Source organism: Boleophthalmus pectinirostris, unplaced genomic scaffold, assembly GCF_026225935.1.
Source record: "Boleophthalmus pectinirostris isolate CB_2022bp ecotype Guang Dong unplaced genomic scaffold, ASM2622593v1 HiC_scaffold_2, whole genome shotgun sequence".
Classification (NCBI taxonomy): Eukaryota; Metazoa; Chordata; class Actinopteri; order Gobiiformes; family Gobiidae; genus Boleophthalmus; species Boleophthalmus pectinirostris.
Window position 1 is genome coordinate 17,195,253 of NW_026571152.1, and position 19,028 is coordinate 17,214,280.

The 19,028-nt window shown below is 35.7% G+C and overlaps 2 protein-coding genes across 3 annotated transcripts; one reads left to right on the forward strand and one right to left on the reverse strand.

Moving 5' to 3' along the window:
* Nucleotides 1–1,453: 1,453 nt before the first annotated feature.
* Nucleotides 1,454–10,748, reverse strand: si:dkey-30c15.2 (uncharacterized protein LOC558938 homolog). Of its 2 annotated transcripts, XR_008632402.1 has the most exons (13): nucleotides 10,601–10,748; nucleotides 10,434–10,477; nucleotides 9,906–9,969; nucleotides 8,876–9,007; nucleotides 6,214–6,318; nucleotides 6,077–6,117; nucleotides 5,689–5,787; nucleotides 5,566–5,611; nucleotides 5,408–5,479; nucleotides 4,594–4,753; nucleotides 4,215–4,282; nucleotides 2,994–3,256; nucleotides 1,454–2,925 (listed from the first exon to the last, which is right to left on the reverse strand). XR_008632402.1 is itself a non-coding variant. In XM_020932210.2 (12 exons), exons 1-12 carry the CDS (start codon nucleotides 10,661–10,663, stop codon nucleotides 3,104–3,106), a joined length of 1,047 nt encoding a protein of 348 aa, XP_020787869.2. In that variant the 5' UTR covers nucleotides 10,664–10,748; the 3' UTR covers nucleotides 1,454–3,103. The 2 variants fall into 2 exon arrangements, 1 of the variants encoding a protein (XP_020787869.2); XM_020932210.2 differs by having other exon boundaries at nucleotides 1,454–3,256.
* Nucleotides 10,749–11,827: 1,079 nt separating this feature from the next.
* Nucleotides 11,828–17,900, forward strand: LOC110166875 (ADP-ribosylation factor 4-like). The gene is made up of 6 exons (XM_020932204.2): nucleotides 11,828–12,018; nucleotides 12,819–12,899; nucleotides 13,502–13,611; nucleotides 14,662–14,733; nucleotides 16,132–16,257; nucleotides 16,877–17,900. The coding sequence occupies exons 1-6, from the start codon at nucleotides 11,952–11,954 to the stop codon at nucleotides 16,961–16,963; spliced, it is 543 nt and encodes a 180-aa protein (XP_020787863.1). The 5' UTR covers nucleotides 11,828–11,951; the 3' UTR covers nucleotides 16,964–17,900.
* The last annotated feature ends 1,128 nt before the right edge of the window (nucleotides 17,901–19,028 follow it).

Consider the following 19,028-nt stretch of genomic DNA (forward strand, 5'->3'; position numbering starts at 1 on the left):
ACCCAAACTTTTGGCATCCCTCTCTTTACTCTTCAGACCAAATACTCATCAGCCTCACAGATATTATTGATGCCCTTTTTGTGAGAAATAAAAATAAATTGCAATAATTTAAAATCGTGCTTTTTTTTTTTTTTTTTTTTTTTTTTAATATGGCACAAACAGGCATTTCTTATCAGACATTTTATATAGGCTATAGTTTAGTATCTTTGCTTGGATCCTTTACAATGGAAAGTCCAAGCTCTTACAAATCTGCTTATCTGCCACACACTCAATAATGCCTAACATAACTTTCTAGATTCAGACTACGTTTGAAAATAACTTTACTATTGAGTTACAGCTTAAGAAGGGAGGGAATGATTTTGGACAAACATTTTTATTAAAGGGCCCATATTACACTATTATCTATGCTATAATGTTACTTCCTTTTCAAAAACATACTTGGAGTTGTGTTTAGTTTCATTTACGCATGTTTAATGCACAAACCCTGCATATTTAGGTTTGGTTCTTTACTTCAGGAAGCACCCTGTTCCACTTTAAGTCATGGGGTAATACAGAAAGTGCGCCACTGTGTTTTTAAACTCCATACACCTTCACTAGAATCATTTGGATAATTTAAGGTCTGGAATTTCTCATCTCTACTAAACAACAGGTAAAAGGTAGCTGTTAACTTGAAAACTATCGCTTTATGACAAGATGGAAGAGAGTATTTTGAGATTTATACATGAAGACAGACTAATAATAAAGGGTTATTCAAATATGTGTGAATGGAACAAAGCACAACTGCAGGTATGTTTTTGATAAGGTAACATTATAACATGACTTAAAGCTCACACAAGTCAATATTGCATAATGTAGGATCATTAAGTTATGACACAGCTACTTGCTAAGGAATCCCCAGTACATGAGTTACCGGGTCAAGTGTCAAACAGAGCTCGGAGAGTACTAGCACTTTGAATTGGGTGTTTTTTTAAGCAAATATACCTAGTTATCTAAATTAATATAATAGTCAGTTACAAACTGTTATTCATCACCCATTCACAGATTTTACAGAGGGTATTTTGCACTAAAAGACTGTATTGTTTCTATCGTGTTGTTTCCCAGGCACACACTAGCACACACATTAGCACAGAACAAACCCATCCAGTCACCCTTTTCAGAATACTCAGTGAGTGGCTACATTGGGCAAGTATGCATGTGCAGACAGAAGAACCAGTCCTGCAGCTTCACTCGCATGCATTTTGTCTGTCACTTTATAAATAGCCAGAATTAAGATTAAACATACCTCTTAGTCACTAGTGGTGTTGGCATTGTGGAGCAAAGATATAGGTTAGGTCAGATACTAAAAAGAATTAGGCCAATCAGACTATGATCAATTACATAAGTAGGGCGACCAGTATTATAAAATATCTTTTATTGCGTTGCATAAAAGTGATTAGTAAAATACAAAGTGCTTTTTAAAGTACAAGTGAACAGAAGTGGGTGGAGAAGCTAAAAAATGTATTCAAAGGTGCAAGAAATGCAAATATTGTCAACACTGTGAGGAATGAGCAACCATAAAAGGTTCTTCTGTTACTCAAGTAGAAATACAATATATGGTAAAATAAAATAAAAAAGTGTGGTAAAACTTGTAGTACCTAAAGTGCATACCTAAAGTGCATATGACAGGTTAGACTTAATTTCACTAAAACAAAATTATTATATTTACAATGTGGCTAAAACTCTTGCCTAGTATTTTCTAGTTTAAAACTTTTGGCACAGTTTATAATTTGACTTCCTTTTTTTAACACTTCATAAGATATTACTGTCAGAAAAATACCTTCCGTGCCCACAAACTGCCACTAAACTGGTTTAAAACTATGATAAATATTTAGTACCGATACTATCCCACCAAACCAAGTCATAATTAGAAAAACATATGCACTTTAAGTAAAAGTAATAGTAACTGTTGAGCACCCACCTCTGCACGTTAGCATATTCAACCATCACATTACAAAACAGTATTTTGACTGTACAGTTTTACACCAGTCAGATGATCTGTTGTCCCTCATGAAACATTAACTTTGAACAGTTAAAACAGAGATATAGTCGTAAAGTTATGTAATTATGTTTGCACTTGTTAAGACATGTCCACGTGAAGCTTCAGTGTTCTATCTCTCGTGCGAAGTGACTGAACAATGCATAGAGGAATGCCACCAGAGCAGGTTCAAGGACATTCTAGACACTATGTATCTCAGTTCAATGCACTTGGTTTAACTGGTGGAAAGTCCAAAAAAAATTATGTAAATGTATAATGAACACATTGAACTAAGGTTGGGTTCAAGACATCACAGCATTCTAAAGAGGCTTAAAATTGAGCTTGAGGACAGGTCAGAAGCCTATGGTGTAATTTGCTGTTTAACTATCAAAATGCAGATTTGGTGGCCTGGTTTGTGTAGGGCTGTGCAATTAATAATTCTTCAAGTAGTTCTCTAATTGAAAATTGAGTGCTCAAGATTATTAACATGAACATAACATGAACATGAATGTATGTTCAATGCGAACATACATGCTTCTTTGAGTGGAAAATTTACTTTTCACTTTTGTAAAATTATATCAAAATGTATTTATCAGGGACATCAAATCATTTGTTACATGTTGGCCATATAACACTTCCATTTCCATTTTTTTTCTTCATGAGTCTGTTTAAAAAGACTAAAAATATCATCATTAAATATTGAATATCGTCACGTCACCTACTTTACTTTTTTCTGTTCATTGTCTTCATGCCCCACCTTCTCAAAGGTGGGGCAAATAATTGTTTTGTATGATCATAGTTTGAATTATGATTATTCCTTTTGTCCAAAATTAAGCAGTAAGTACTGCAACTATCCACATGAAACAAAAACTGACACGAAGTCCAAAGTCTTCTCTGTCAGCCTAAAATAACTTAAGTATTTTCATAAACAAAGTGTCCAAACGTAATAACTTATAACATGCTACTATTTGCTGCTCACCTTCAGCGCTCTGTAATGTTGAGCTTCCTTCACATATTTTCTTCAGTCTTAGCCCCGTGTACTCTTCTGTATATAGTCCAGTGCACAAAAAAGCATGAGTCGTGTATTTGTCATACAGACGTTTTGAGTGATTCCTCGAAGAATGACACGTGGTTGTAGATGATGAGAGGAGTTCGCTCCCCTAAAACTGCCTCTGTGAAGTTGGGTCTCTTCCATGCATACACCATACTGTTCACAAAGCCTTGTAGTGAGACTGTAGCAGCCTGCAAGGGAGAAGACAAACACTTCAATACTGTTGTTCCTCACTTATTTTATGCATTCCAAACATCGTAATTATTCACAACAATATGTTTATAAGTGTTTTTCACAACTCCCAAAGACTAATATGGAGTTAACAAAAACTAGCTTGCTAACAGTGCACTTCCTGATTTTTCGGCAATCAAACGCTTTATAGTTACAGACAGTACACCGCTGACTTCTTTGGATCTCAAGAGCTGCTTATACAAAATATCTACAATACATGTAAAAAGTACGGTATATGGCCTTTAAGTATCTGGATAACTAGCATGCTAACAGTGCACATCCTAATTATGAGGTTTAAAAAAGACTTTATAATAAGTAAACAGTGGACTTATTTTGCTTATACAGTGTGTCTGTACTGGGGTCAGACAAAAACATGGGGAAAAAAAATCTGCTCCAAGCCTTTTAAGCATTCGCATAACAAAAACTGGACCATGTTTTAATATGAGACATGCAACCATATCTAAACACCAAATGTATTGTCATTATCATGTATTAAAGATGCACTATGTAACTTTTCTGGTGTTTTGCCTGAAATGTTCCATACTGTTGGTATAAATGTTTATCTTTCATGTATTCCATTACAGGTATTTTTATTGCAGCAAAATCCTGGCTTGTCTCCTGATGTTATGTCATTTTATGGAGCTTCTGTTAGTATCATTATGTCATACACCAAAAGATAATAACCAAATATGTTTAATGATAATTGCATCATTATGACCTCATTGAAATTAAGCAAAGGATCATGGTTTATGCAGTTCCCTCTAATTCTTTGCAGTTAAGGTCTAACATAATGATTTTTGAGTTTACTTATGTATTATTTATTTTATTTTATTTTATTTCCACTCATTAGCACTATGCTCAAAATGTACCTGTGTTGAGATGTTTATAACGTGGAGGTGTGGAGTATTTTGCCTTTACCTGTATGATGTACAGTGGAAAGAGTCTAGACTGTTCAATGGCCCACGTCATCCCGAAGAGGAGCAGAGCTGTACAATAAAGAGATCTGTGTTAGTTTCAGCTAGTCAAAAGGTCAAACAGTAGCAGCAGTAGAAGTAATCACTGTACCAATAGATGGAAATATGGAAACATGGAAATAAGCCTGTGGCATATTGTTCATTAATATGTACAGGCCCTTTTTCTAAATACATACATAAATAAATAAAAATAAAGTCATAGTAGTAGTAGTACTAGTACTAGTAGTAATAGTAGTAGTAGTAGTAGTTGTAGTTGTTGTTGTAGTTTTAGATGTAGTAATAGTAGTAGCAGTAGTAGTCTTAGTATTAACACAGTGTTGTACCTGGGGTCCAGCAGACGATGATGACCAGTACCCTGTTCCGGGCAGTGTACTTGAGATGTTTGAACCTCTTTGTGGACTGTCCGTCTCCCTCCACAGGAAACAGGCCCTGCTGCCGCTGCTGCTGGCCCTCGTGCCACTTAAAGATGTCATGGTAAATCACCTACACATGGATAAGGTACACACTATCAAATAAAAGCAGAATTTATATGATGTATTTACCTATTTAAGCTTAGATACAGTTTATTAGATTAGAAATTGTCATATTGTGTATGCAATACATTTGCTTTTAAGCTAATGGGAGTCCAAATAAAGAGATACACAGTTGCTCTTCACTGTACTTCATTGAGATGGGAAAATCTGCCTTTTCCTATGCAGCACCAAGGTCTTGGAATTATTTATGGAAAGATCTTAATTTGGAATCTGGGGTGTCATTTGATAAGTTTCCTGTTTTGGATTGATTGTGTTGGCTGCTACCATGGCCATGTCTTTCTTGAAAAAGAGATTCTGAATCTCAATGGGACCTCCTGGTTAAATAAAAAAAAGTTAAATCATCTATTTCTATCTATCTCTGTGTTTCTTTCTGTATTACTGGATGTTTTGTAATGCAGTATATTGGTACTGGTAAGTCTGAAAGAATAAGATACTAGAATAATAGTAAAAGTAAGTCCACAAATTGTTTCTACAAATGTTGGTTGATTTCCAAATAAAGATGCAATTGTTTTTGATGTTGCAAATTTACCAAATAAGGCAGCTTTATTTAATGAGGTGAAACTAGCCAGTCTAAAGGAGACTATATGCATGGTATATGACTTACCGTGCAGGACAGTATAACTTCCACCACCAAAAAAAACAGGAAAAAATAGACGGGCGCTTGATGCTTGAAGTCCTAGAGAAAGACATCATCAATCACTATAATATATACAAAGCTTTAAAAAAAAAAAAAAAGAAACTAGGGCAATAAATACAACTTACGTAAACAGAACAGTCGTCTTTCCACACATGTGAGAACAAAATACACCTGAAAGAATAAATGTATGATTTATGAAGAGGAATTTTCACTTTTGTCAAATCATGTGAGTGGAAAAATGATCTCACCTTTTACAATACTCAGGCTCAGTAATTCCAGTGCGTGTTTTAGTATTTGGTGAAGCCATAAACACGGCATAGATCACGTACACCCCAATGAGGAATACCCTATGAAAATCCAAAATCAATCAATTACCTCTTTACCTAGTTTGAATATTTGTAATTTAAAGGCCCTGTATCTGATTTTTCCCATGCATTTGAATAATATTTGCCCTGCCACTGTTCAGATATATTCTTTAAACACCTCTTGAGTTAAATATAACCTACTTGGCTCTATGGAGATGTTATTATTTTGCATAGTATGTTCCCCAGAATGGCATTAAACTTATCTCTCTTCCTGGAGACAAGAAGTTGATGTAAAGTTACAGCTCAGCGCAAATTAAATAAAAAGACTCACCACAGCAATGCATAATGGACATTCTCTTTTGTTCTTCCACTCTGAGAGAACAAATTCAACATACAGGATTAAAAGAATGACTGTTGGATTATTTTGAGACATTTAGACTGTTACAGAATTTGTGCTCATTGGCTCACCTGCACGTCCTCAGAGCCGGCTGGTCGCGTCCTCCATCCCTGCACCACGTTCTTGGACTTAAGAGCATAACTGTTGACCAGCATGAATGAGAGGCAGTAAAACACCTGAAAGACAAGGAGAGCTGATATACTAAAATGTTTCACTTTTCTTTTGACACTCTCTCCTTCCTTTGCTCTTCACACTCCTCTTTCAGAGCGTTATCGCAACACCATCAGCGTGCGTCCTGCTAATGAAACTACTGCACACCATATCAGGTTTGTGAAGTTGTTGTGTACAGTTTTGTATCATGCTTTTGTAGATTTATGGAAAATAGATGTGTTGGAGGGGTTGAATAGGGCCAAGAAGAGATGGCAAGGTTATTCAAACATGTCCTGGAGAAACCATGGAAAACTCCAAAAGGTTTCTTTTGCATAAAACCAAATTAGATTATATAGATATAAATACTGCATTTCTTTCATCTGACTACACACTGTTTCTTACGACCCCACAGAGAGTCACATTACTGGGCAATGTGGTGAAGTGTATTGCTCACTGGTGGAAAGTAACTAAGTACAAAAATAAAAGTATTGTAGTTCAGTGCCAAATTTAGGTCTCTGTGTCTGCAAACAAGAAATATACACATAAAAACACCTCGAAAAATTAAGAAATCAATTGTTGAATTGTTTCTGTTGAACAAAAGTCAGACAAATTCTGAATCAAAATCACAACATTTCACACATTTACACATCTCAAAATCTATTTATATACTTATAAAATCCAAAAATATACTTAAGTAAAAGTATTTTGCTTTTACTTTGCTTTATTACTAGTATATTTTTTCAAGATTTTTTTTCAGGAACATTTTTTGCTCCTTTATCTATACATTTACTAAAGTACCAATATTGAGTGCCACGTGCTAGGAGGCATGTACTGCAGTATAAGAGGTAGAAAAACATAATGGGAATGGAATGTCAAACGTGACTTTTCTAGAGATAAACAAGCCATCATATACACGCCCTACACACCTGCATTTTATACTACATACATACTGCACATTACACTGCACCTGTCTCTCCAGCCTGTTATCAGAGCCTTTCCCTTCTTGTCAGGCAGGTCCGATGGTTTCCTTACATTAGTTGTTCATATTAGTTTGGCCTGTGCAGTAGATTACAGTGTATGGACTAAGCAGGACTCTATCTGCACATGGGCCCTGTCTGATAGCCACACGTGAGCAAGTGTGCGTTTAAGGTACATAGGTTTAAATTTTTTCTAATTATGACTTGATTTGAGGGGATAGTACCTATGGTAAATATAGTTTTACACCAGTGGGAGTTTGTGGAAAAAAGTTGAAAAAAGTACAAAAATACAGGAAGTAGACTCTGAATTTACACTGAAAATTGTAAATGTAAAATGCATGGACAATTTTTCTGACAGTTTTAACATGTGTTTTTTTTGCATTAAAAACATCTGTAATTGAATAAATGAAGAACTCTACATAGAGCACCTTTAATTACATACAACTTCCCATATTTTAACAGTTTTGATATTCTTGTTGTCTTCTAGACCAATGAGCATTTGTAATTATTCACTCTGACTCATTGCTTCTCTAAACATGTGTTCTGGGAAATATTTATTACATGGATATTTTTCCGTTATACTAAACACTGACACTGATTAAATGTAACTTTCTCTCAAGAAAGTATTTGAAGTTATGAAGCTGTTGCCGTATCTATTTCGAAGCACACAAGTAAAATATGAATGGAATAAAGCATCCTCTTAAGTTGCCAAATATTGAAATCATTTAGAATTGCATAGTTGACATATCTGTATTAGGAATTTCACCATGATTGACACTGAGTAAGACCAGTTGCTGTGTTACTAGATCCTCTGTTGTTTCTTCCTTTGAAATTTATTTGTTTTTAAATAACTTTTCTTTTAAGGCATTATTGCATTGCCTGGTATGTTCCACAGTATGGCATTAGACTTATGAATCTCCAACAAGCAGGCCAAGTTACAGGTCAGATCTGTAGAGAAGTGACGCCACTAAAAGTAGGAATGCTTGTTTTTTGTGGTACTTATGAACACACTTGTAATTAACTAAATGCTAAATAGATGGGTTTACTGTGGAACATTCAAGGCAAAGAAATATAATCTCCATGGAGACGAGCAGGTAGCGGATCCATTAACTATATTCATGGACATGCTTAGATCGGAAGTTAAAATTATGGGCATCGTGACACAGCAAAACTACTCGTTATATTTATATAGCATCACATTAAACCAAATCAGGTGGATTATAGGTTGTAAAGAAATTTCACAATGATCTAAAATTGTCTGTGTGAAGTAGTGGAGGTATTTCAAGTCACAATGCAACTGAAGGTGAAACTAAATATACAGAGGAGTCAATGATTAACTGAAAGGTGACAGAGCAAAAATGCAGGTTTTATCAACACTCAAATAAATGTCTGTGTACCTGACTCGTAGTCTGTGACATTTTCAATCTTAAAAAAATAATAATCATATAAAATTAAATAACAAATCGAAGTTGCTATTTTAATGAACACAATTAGCCAAGGCGGACATTTTTGAAACCAGGGCATAACTCTTGGTTGGTGTAGGTTTAATGTAAATCTAGGACTTTATGAAATCGTATGAAAACCGGTGAAATGAAGTGAGACATACCAGAGCCAGAGGCAGGCCATAGAGGCACAGATTGGGCTCTTGTCCTGTAGAAATGACGTTGGAGGACGTGATGGACAGAAGCACGGAGGAGGCCAGGAGGTCAGCCAGAGACAGCTGGACGAGGAGCTGCCTCTGCACAGGGAGGGCATACAGGTTAGTCTTGTCACAATACAAAAATTGCAACTCAGGTTTGATTCCAAAGAATAGACTCAAAAAGCAATAATGATTCCAATAACATCATGATAATTAAATCACTCGTTTTGTGATCTTCAATATTACATTGTAGTGCTTTATATTACCGTGTGTTATTCCTAATTCATCTTGGTTCCATAGTGGTCCATAAGTGTATACTTGTCTACATGGTATTTTACTAGTCCTGATACAGCTCAAAATCATTCTAAAGCTATTCAGGAAAGGTTGATTTCTGTCCTGTGAATGTGACTTTTTTAGTTTCATTATAGCTAGATATCTGATTTTTGATAAGTTTGACAACCCTACAACCAATATAGCAAAAGAACATTCTGATATTATGCTGGCAAGGTGGAGTTATTGACAAGTGAAATCTATTTTTTGTTATGTATTCAGGCACTCCTATTTTTTGTCAAGGGTTGTCACATTGAACCAGTTCCCTAATTTGCCAAATTTTTACACCAGTTGCCACAATATCCAAATAGGATTTGCAATACGTACCTATACGTACTTGCCTACCAAGTGTCTGGTTCATAGTTAAATGTTTAACCCACTGTACCACCATAACAGTAAAAGTCACGTAACCATGAAATTTAAATAAATACATTTAAAAAAAAAAAGATTTCCACATAGGTTTATATTTTTTTAAATAAAAAAATCTCATGACATGATGTAAAATTTTATAACATTACTTAATCCTTTATATAACTAAAGGAAGTACTGCAAACACCCTGCAGTCTACTGGACAGCATTTTTTTGTCTTATATAAATAACAATGTGGTATTTTCTGGCCAAATGTGAAAGTGTTTAAGTGGCTGCAGTTATATAAAAGACGACTCACCTGTTCTTGAAGATTCCTCCATCGCAGTAATGAAACCAAGAAGACAGAAAAACTCCCAATGACACTGTAAATTAGACAGAATATTTTAATCAGATCAGGAGTACACGAACTTGGACTGCCTCAAACAGGAAAAGGGCACAACAGCAACAACAAAAAACAATGCACTATATGGTCTGCTTTACAGTTTTCACAAATTAACCACAACTGCCCTGAGGCACACTGAAAAGTGACTACCATCTGCCATCTGCCCCTCTGACCACCAAGCACCCACTCACACACATTCATGCATACAGAGGTGGTGAAAGTGTCTTGCCCAAGGACACAATGACAGAATGAATTGGTCGGTGTTGAGACTAAAAAAAGTAAATTATCTGTATTCACAGTTTTAAAACAATTATTAGTCTATAGAAGGAATTTGAGGATTTTCTATTTTTCGATTTGATTTCAGAGTGAAATTTGAGAGTGTAGAGGACTATATTTTATAAAATCAGAAAAATAATAATAAATAAATGATCAAAAATGACTTACCTGGGCGTGAGAAATGCGATGTATACATAAGTGATGGTTTTAATCTGAAAGGGAAAGAAATTGTTATTATGCTGTAGTCTTCTACTCTTTGGCTACATCTGAAAACACTGTATGTAATGTTATAGGTCTATGTATGGACGGTAACATGACTAAACATAGATACAAACCTGGTCAATCTGCAGAGTGTCATTATCTGTCAAATTCCCGGCCATGGTCAACTTCAGGTACATTCACCGTGGTCAGAGCTCGACCTCAATCCGCGGTAAGAAACTTCAGGATGGGTCCATACCACTCGCCAGTCCTTCGGAGCTCGAGCGTAGCACCTGTCCGACCTGAGCACCTGTGCGCGCGTTCTTAACCTGACTGTCACGTGCGCAGCTGTGTTTCCCGCCCTCAGAGACTCACAGAGTAAACCCCAAGGAAAATCCACCTGCTGTGATGTGTGCCACTTTCTGCACAAGAATTAACCCGTTTGTCCAGGAAAGTTTTACGATGGAATTGCACTTACCTATTGTAATTCCCGTTACCTCCCCATGAACTTAAACGCGCTTATTTTTACAGCTAAAGTGTAATATCTATGATTATAAAACTCACCGACATTATGAAATCATAGACCTACTTTACAGTGACATCTAGTGGTAACTTCTTGTCTTGCGCACCAAAACTGGCCCAAAGATAAATATGATAATGTAAACTTGTTTGTTGTGCTTGACTAAAATACACGTTCAATTAAAATTAAAAGATTATAGACCCTGTTTCTCAAATGGGTGTGTCTGGTTCCCCCAGCTCCAGGGGCAGGCGTAAGCTTTATAGGTTAGGTTTACGCTTCTGTATGCATTACAGTCTATGAGTTTACAACATAATACAATAAATAAAATCGAATAAGAATAAATTGCCAAAAAATAAAAAAATATTGAGATAATAAAATAATATTGGCCCTGGGTATATAATACGTCTACCATTTTTTCCAGTTAAAAATATTAGTTATCAGTTTGGCTCTCTGGCATAGGTGTATCTAATAATACAAAGATAAAAAGGCTACCTCCGCCCGTGTCATAATTCAGTAAGATATTTATCCAATCCAACAAGACCATAATATAAATATAAACAAGACCATTATTTTGCACTTTATTCCAAAAATAATAAATTACAATTAAAAAGGCTACGTAAATAAATGATTCAAATATATCATAAAGAGATGGCAGGCACATGTCTAGTCTATATAAAATGTATTTAAAAAAAACGCCATCTTTCTCCATTTATGATGATAGATCACTGCTAAACAAAACGACACTTAAATCTACGGATAAACCAGTATAGAAACTGTTGCTGTTCGAGGCTTTGTCAATAAAGTTCTATCCAAAGCGGTGACGTCGGCAGTTCCACGTTGGCTCCGGTTGGCCCACACCGGACGTGGCAGTTCACCGTCGGCTACAGCTGTGTGCGCCGAGCCGCTGCTTTTGTTCCCTGTAAAAGCCAGACAAAACCTCCTATATTCTGCGGATCGGACCTTCCGCCATGGGGCTCACGATTTCCAATTTGTTCACCAAGCTTTTCGGCAAAAAACAGATGAGGATTTTAATGGGTAAGTACGGCAAAGGGATTGCTGCCGTGTTAGCTGCCGGAGAGACGGTCTGCTTCAAGCTATTGTCACGATTTAGCCTGGTTAAAAATCTTTTTAAAAGTCTATAAAAACTATACATTTTTATATTCTTAAAACATGAATTACATTGACTATCTATTTAACGTGTTCAGTTGAGTCTTGAATGTTGTGATTGGATTTACTGCCGTTTTTTTTTTTTTTCAAACAAGCTAACCTCTTTGGCAAAACTGGGTTACCTATCAAAATATATTAAAGATTGTACAGTCTTTTTTTTTTTTAAAAATTAAATAAATCGTAATCTGGTCCTACTCCCTCGATGGATTCTTTGTTGGACCTTGTTTTGTCATATCTTCAACGTAAACGTAGAAGTGTTATGCAATATGCAGCAATCTCCTCTACTATGAGCCACTTCCCTACAGAAATAATTGAAAATTAATGGCATTCTCATAGATGTTTTTAAATAACAATTTTAATTCCTTGGAGTAGTTTTCAATGTCCTCCTATTTTGACAAAGATTCAGAAACAATAGAAGACGGACGGCTATACTAGATACGGCTTATGTAAATTGGACTGACCCCGTCCTTTAACATTTACAACACTACGTCATTGTTCATTGCGTTATTGCTTGTTTAGACATCCATTTGTATAAGAGAAGAATAGCAAGTTTGGGTGTGAAAATGTACACAAGCATTACCTCAAGTGTTAGATTAGCTTGCCAAATTTAAATATTCTTTTTTTTTTTTTTTAAACTTAACTAACCCTTATTTTTTCTGTTTTTACAGTTGGTCTGGATGCTGCTGGGAAAACCACTATTTTATACAAACTGAAGTTGGGTGAAATTGTAACAACAATCCCCACAATTGGTAAAAAACAATTACTTTTTTGTATGACGGCTTAGTTATGGTAAAAGTCATGCTAATAATTATTTGTCTCATAATTGAAATTATTTCAAATTATTTCTATATGGCCCATATTTAAAAAGTCTTGTCTTCAAAGTAGGGTTGTCAAAAGTATCAAAAAGCAGATACCAACCCATATTATTCATTTGAACAAATATTGATTCTAAAAAAACCATCAACAGGACAGAAATGAATCTTTCCTGAAAACCTTTAAAATTAATTTACACTGTATCAGAACAAGTATAAGACCACATTTACCTGGATGACTAAGTGATTACTTAGATACCACCACGTGGTAATAGGAAAGAATGTACCAAAAATTGTTTTCAAATTGAGTATCAAATCAGTTCCTTAATAGCATTTTAGAGTCTTGACAAATGTTACTACGTCAAGTTACTATAGCTTAGAAAAAGGCTTGTTCCAGGTTTTGAGAGGCAAACCAATTGCACATATTCTGTTTTTGGTTACGTTTTTGTAACTGAATAGAAAATCACTTTTATAGATTAGATTAATTGCATAGCCCTAACTTGCAGTATCTGAAAAATCTGTTTTTTTGTATACTTCAGGTTTTAATGTGGAGACAGTAGAGTACAAGAACATCAGTTTCACAGTGTGGGACGTTGGTGGTCAGGACAAGATCAGACCCCTTTGGAGACATTACTTTCAGAACACACAGGTAAGAAATAGGACTTTAATTGACTTAAGAAATTCTTCAACAACTAAAGACTAAAGTATTGCTTCATTGGCTAAAGGACACATGGAATGGCTATGGCTAAAGTTCCCAAAATTATTTGAATCTTGTGCATACTACATACAGATGTATACAGAGAAGTACTAGCATTATCTTTATCAGTGAAAAAGAAGATTAAACTCAGTCATTCCCAAAACTCCAGCTGACTCAATCCGTGCTTTCTTCTTACTGCTGTGGTTCACATACTTTTTTATAATCCTAATCAAATAATGAAACTATAATAAAAGATTTGATCCACTAACACCATTGACCAGTTAATTGACTGAATGACTAAAGGCCTACCGTCTCAGGAACAAAGTCTAACACCAAAGTGGGAATGAACTTATGCAAACACAATTAGTCTGGGTCATTTGCATAAGCTCAAGGTAAACGTTGATCATGTGAAAGCTGCTGGTGAGTTTGATCAGTCAGCTTACGTGCCATTATGTCTTTGTTATTGTTTCCTGTCAGTCTTTAACTACAGTAAAGATATGGTGTATCATGTGAAAGGAGACATATTGTGCTAAATGGATATTTGTCATTATTTAGGTGTATTTAGTTGTGGAATACATAAAAACAGACAAATTTTGTGTGCGCGCATGTTAGGGGTGTGTGCCCACACACTACACACTACATCAGAACCGGGACTAAACCGGGACTAAACCGGGACTAAACCGGGACTAAACCGGGACTAGAACAGGACTAGAACAGGACTAGAACAGGACTAGAACAGGACTAGAACAGGACTAGGACTAGAACAGGACTACACTGGAACTCAAACCTGGAAGTATGAATACAGCCTAAATGATCCCAAGTAGTAAGCCGGTCTTTCAGAACAGCAATTTCAACTATTTTGTAAACTGATACCAGCAAGGTATGCTGCTTTGATTTTATGTTTTATTATATATCTGCTTTTGCAGTGTGTACACAGTGTAACAAATTGTGAATTATTTTTCCTTTTAATTTAAGTAAATTGCTTTTTTGATGTGCTTCTAGGGTCTGATCTTTGTAGTGGACAGCAACGACAGAGAAAGAATCGCAGAGTCAAGAGATGAACTAAATAAGATGGTAAGTGTTCCATTATTCTCAGTGTATAAATAAACCATTTGCATTTCATGTGTGGCCAAATAGACAGTTTCCCTCTAGATTTCCTGTTTAGGTTTTGTGTCTCACAGCGGTTAACAAGCAGATGAAATGTAGATGAACAGAGTCAATATTGGTGCCACATATTGATTTTTTTAGTATGTGGATAAAGAACAGATCAGCCTCTGTTTTTTATCCACGTCCACCAGCCTCATAAAGCTGTTACGATTACAATATGCTATCATGAGCATATATTGATGCAGGATACCTTTGTGATTTGAACTAAACTATAACAACACAAACAGTATTTAACTATTTAATTTTGGTATTAAATTCTGAACTATATTTTATTCAAGCAACACATCAGATTTACTGTACGTGATCGAAAAAGGACACTATTCTATTTCTTACAACACAAATTACGCCCCATGTTATGTCCATGAAAAATACTTGGTTAATCACTTGAAAAAAATTTATGCAGTAATCTGCAATCCAGTAAACCTGCATCGCTTTCCTTTAGAGTGATCATGTGATGGCTTCAGATGTGTTTTGGTGCACTGCCCTGTACTGTGTTAAACCAACACAATAGAACAAAACAATACAAAATAATGTGACACCATGGGTGTGTCAACGTTAATGTCTATTTCAAAAACTCATTTGAATTATAGACTATACTTTGACAATAATGATTGATCATATTGCCTAACCACAAGATAGCTATCCTTTTTGTATTCACGAGATGTGGTTTGTAAGTTCCCTATATTAGTTATGTCGTCATTTTTAACTTCTAAAGACTAAAGAGGATGTGGAGTACCACTGGTAACAATGGTGACACCACAATCCAAAGTAAGAAACCCAATTGGTTCAGATTATAGCACCTTTCTGTTACATTCAAACTAAAAATGTAATAAATCACCATTCTGTATTGTAAAGAATGTTTCAGAGGTAGTTTTCTGGACACTGTTTTTGAATACCTCTGAAATGTTCTCTACACTGAACCACTCTTTGCCGAATTCTGTTTTGTGATTGGTCATTTTTCAATCACACGTGTTTGAGTGTCTTAGTCTGCCTATATCTCCAAAGCTCAAAATGTTCTGTTCCACATTGTGTTAGTTGTAAAGGTAACAGGTACATTTGACTTTTTTTGTGTAGACAGTGGCAATTCCAACGCTGAAATCATCCAAATGATTCTAGTGGAGGTGTATGGACTTTAAAAACATAGTGGAGCACTTCCTGTATTACCACATTCTTTGTAACTTATCACAGTTTTGAATAGTGAATTTGGCTTCAGTTTAATTGTTGCAATCCCCAAAAATAACATTCAACTGTTGTTTATAGATGTTATGTTGTAGCACATTTAAAGATTTTTTTTTCCTGTTGTAGCTCCAGGAGGATGAGTTGAAAGATGCTGCCCTATTGGTGTTCGCCAACAAGCAGGACCTGCCCAACGCTCTACCGGTCAGTGAACTCACGGAGAAGCTCGGCCTGCGTGCGCTCCGCAACAAAGACGTAAGTATCTCCAAGACTACTCCTGCATAATGTATCACAATCAAGTCAAATTCGCAGTTGACAAAAAGGCAGATTTTATTCATGATTTTTCTTATTTTACATTAGATTTGGGTCAGTCTTTGCATTTGCATATTTTTAATTAACTGAAATTGTACCAAGAAATATCAAAATATCATTATCCCAGTAGTAAACATGGTTATTGAATATTGCAACTTGTATTAGGTTAAAAGTTAAACTAAAGTATTTTTGCAGTAGTTAATGCTCCTTTGAGTTTACATTGTGCCATCCTGCTTTTTAATACATGATTTGAAAAATCTAATCTCAATTGCAATATTTGTCAGAAAATTATACATTTTATTCTTTTCTTTGTTAGTTAGCCGTTTGTTTCAATAAAAATATTCTCTTTTTTTTACCTTTACATTTCATGCAATTCTTATTTATCGATTCATGGTTCAGTCTTCTCTCAAATGTTGCTGATGTTGTTTATAATGTGCACTATGAACACTATGAACAGTGCAAATTATACAAAGATTGCAAATGTAATCCCAGTCACATCATGCAACCTCAAAAATCCATTGCTCCAACCTGTATTCACTTTGTGCATTTTGTCTCATCACAGTGGCACATTGAAAATGCCTGCGCCACCCAAGGCACCGGTCTCTACGAAGGACTAGACTGGCTATCCAATGAACTGTCCAAGAAATAATGCAGGAATTGACAGAACGCAGACAAAATGGCTGAATCTCCACGAAGGACAACAGACCAACATCTACGCACCAGGATACACTTAACCACCTCTGGGCTCGTTGGGTCTAAGAACATTTTAACATCTCATTCTCTCTCTCCTTTTCTGAACGCTATTGTCTTGTCAAGATTTCAGCTCCTCCTCTTTTTATTTCCAAATGTGTGAATTCAGATTTTGTTTTTTTTGTTTTTTTTCTCTGACATTGAAAGCATCCCATTGCTTTGAGTCTGTACTGTAATTACTCCCATGTATGTCGAGGTTAGCAATGGTCAAGGTAATCTCCCAACATTTTTATTTTATGTAAATCACCAAATTCTACTACTATACAATTTCTTTTATGTTTAAATGCATGATGCAATGGACCAGTGTTTTGTCAATTTTGACATTTCCTGATTTTTTTTTTTTTTTTTTTTTCCCTCTCAAATGGATTACGGACTCTAGCGTCGCACATTTTTGTTTCACTTTTGTTTTACCTGAAAGGGATAGTCCAGTATATTGAAAGCAAGTGTCTGTTACTTGGAGATGGTAAAGTACTTTTTGCAGTAATTGCTGAAGTAGAGAAGTGGTTTCAACTATTGACTGACTTGAATTGTGGTACAGTCATGTAACTGTGATAAAATCAATCAAACGGACAACTCTGGTTCTGCTTTTCCAAATAGTGTCTTAAGTAGTGAATGTGATCTCTCAGAATATAGGCACTTTGACAAAATATTGAACTGTCCCTTTAATTTGACCGTAAAGTAGCATGTTTTGTGTTGTGTAATATTTAATAACGTTTTAATAATTGTATGCGTCTTCACATACAACCATGTTGGCCCATTCCAAATTATGCTTGCAAATAGTCAGCATTTAAATATTATTACGAAATATCTTTGAATAAAAACTATGTTTAAACCAACTGCCTCCATTATAGACAAATTTTATTAAATGCCTGATGCAGACTTGTGTTAAAGGTGCACTGCGCAACTTGCAACCTGCATGTTAATAGTGTGCTTGGATTAGGCTTGCCAGGAATGTTCCACACTATGTATATAATGGTTTATCGGTGTTAAAAGTTAAAGAGCAAATTCCACCATAGAGTTCTCACCAATCTTCTGTGTTAATTTCAAACTCTAGATTTTCTACAATGTTGTGATGTCGAGAATCCAAAATGTTCTAGAGAAAAAGTAACCCATTGTAATGATGCCCTTCCAGTTATTTGGCATTCCATGATACATATGTTCCATGATATGTTCTGTGAATTAAATATTTACATCACAGAAAGACCACCTTTTTGGATGAATCTAAGTTGCTCTATTAACAAACTTTAAGGATGGAGATACTGTACCTGAGAGCTCTTATGTGGACTTCCTTGGCTTTAATTTTATTTACGGGGAGCGGAAAATTTAGAACCAGGATTACTTTGAAACCAGTCATCTAAAAGGACTTTGATCTGAATACAAAACCCATTCTATAATCCTTCTACCTCAGATACACCCCTCAAAACTCCTCTCATCTCCACTGCAGCAGAACAGCCATTGGCCTCCTCAGCCTCTCCAGACGATCCTCTTCACCACAACCAATCTCTCTCAAACCAGTCTGTTTCTAATCCAGGTTTCACACAGATTCTCCCTCTCTTCCTTTACTGTTCAGAATGGGTTGAGGTGTCAGTGTGGTGAAAACTTATATTGTTTTCTTGTTGTACCTCATCCACCAACTGGACAAATACAGGTGAAATAAACAATGCGTTGGGTAATTAGGACAGGACAGCCCCACAGCCTACTCTTGTGGGGTATAAGCAGTAAATAATTGGCTTGGTGTGAGGTGTGAATGCGCTCTCCTTAAGCAGGATTAAGAGGCTGGCTCATTATATGGATCTGGCTGCAGTCCTGTACAGTTCTTTAGCCCTCAATGCTAACAAAACGCCTGAAGAAGTGGAAGCATGGACGCTGGGGCTAACGCTACCATCTGACCCTCTTCCACAAGGTATGCACCATGGATCTATTAAAATAACACTATGCACTAATGTGGAAACTAAAGCTAACTG

What these genes read in the sequence shown, in the direction of transcription:
- si:dkey-30c15.2 (XM_020932210.2), bottom strand. Translation starts at nt 10,663, where the DNA reads ATGTACCTGAAGTTGACCATGGCCGGGAATTTGACAGATAATGACACT. An exon ending in ACACTCTGCAGATTGACCAG is followed by an intron (nt 10,478 to 10,600) that starts GTTTGTATCTAT and finishes TTTCCCTTTCAG; the next exon opens with ATTAAAACCATCACTTATGT. An exon ending in CATCGTCTGCTGGACCCCAG is followed by an intron (nt 4,283 to 4,593) that starts GTACAACACTGT and finishes TTTATTGTACAG; the next exon opens with CTCTGCTCCTCTTCGGGATG.
- LOC110166875 (XM_020932204.2), top strand. Translation starts at nt 11,952, where the DNA reads ATGGGGCTCACGATTTCCAATTTGTTCACCAAGCTTTTCGGCAAAAAA. An exon ending in GAGATGAACTAAATAAGATG is followed by an intron (nt 14,734 to 16,131) that starts GTAAGTGTTCCA and finishes TTCCTGTTGTAG; the next exon opens with CTCCAGGAGGATGAGTTGAA. An exon ending in GTGCGCTCCGCAACAAAGAC is followed by an intron (nt 16,258 to 16,876) that starts GTAAGTATCTCC and finishes GTCTCATCACAG; the next exon opens with TGGCACATTGAAAATGCCTG.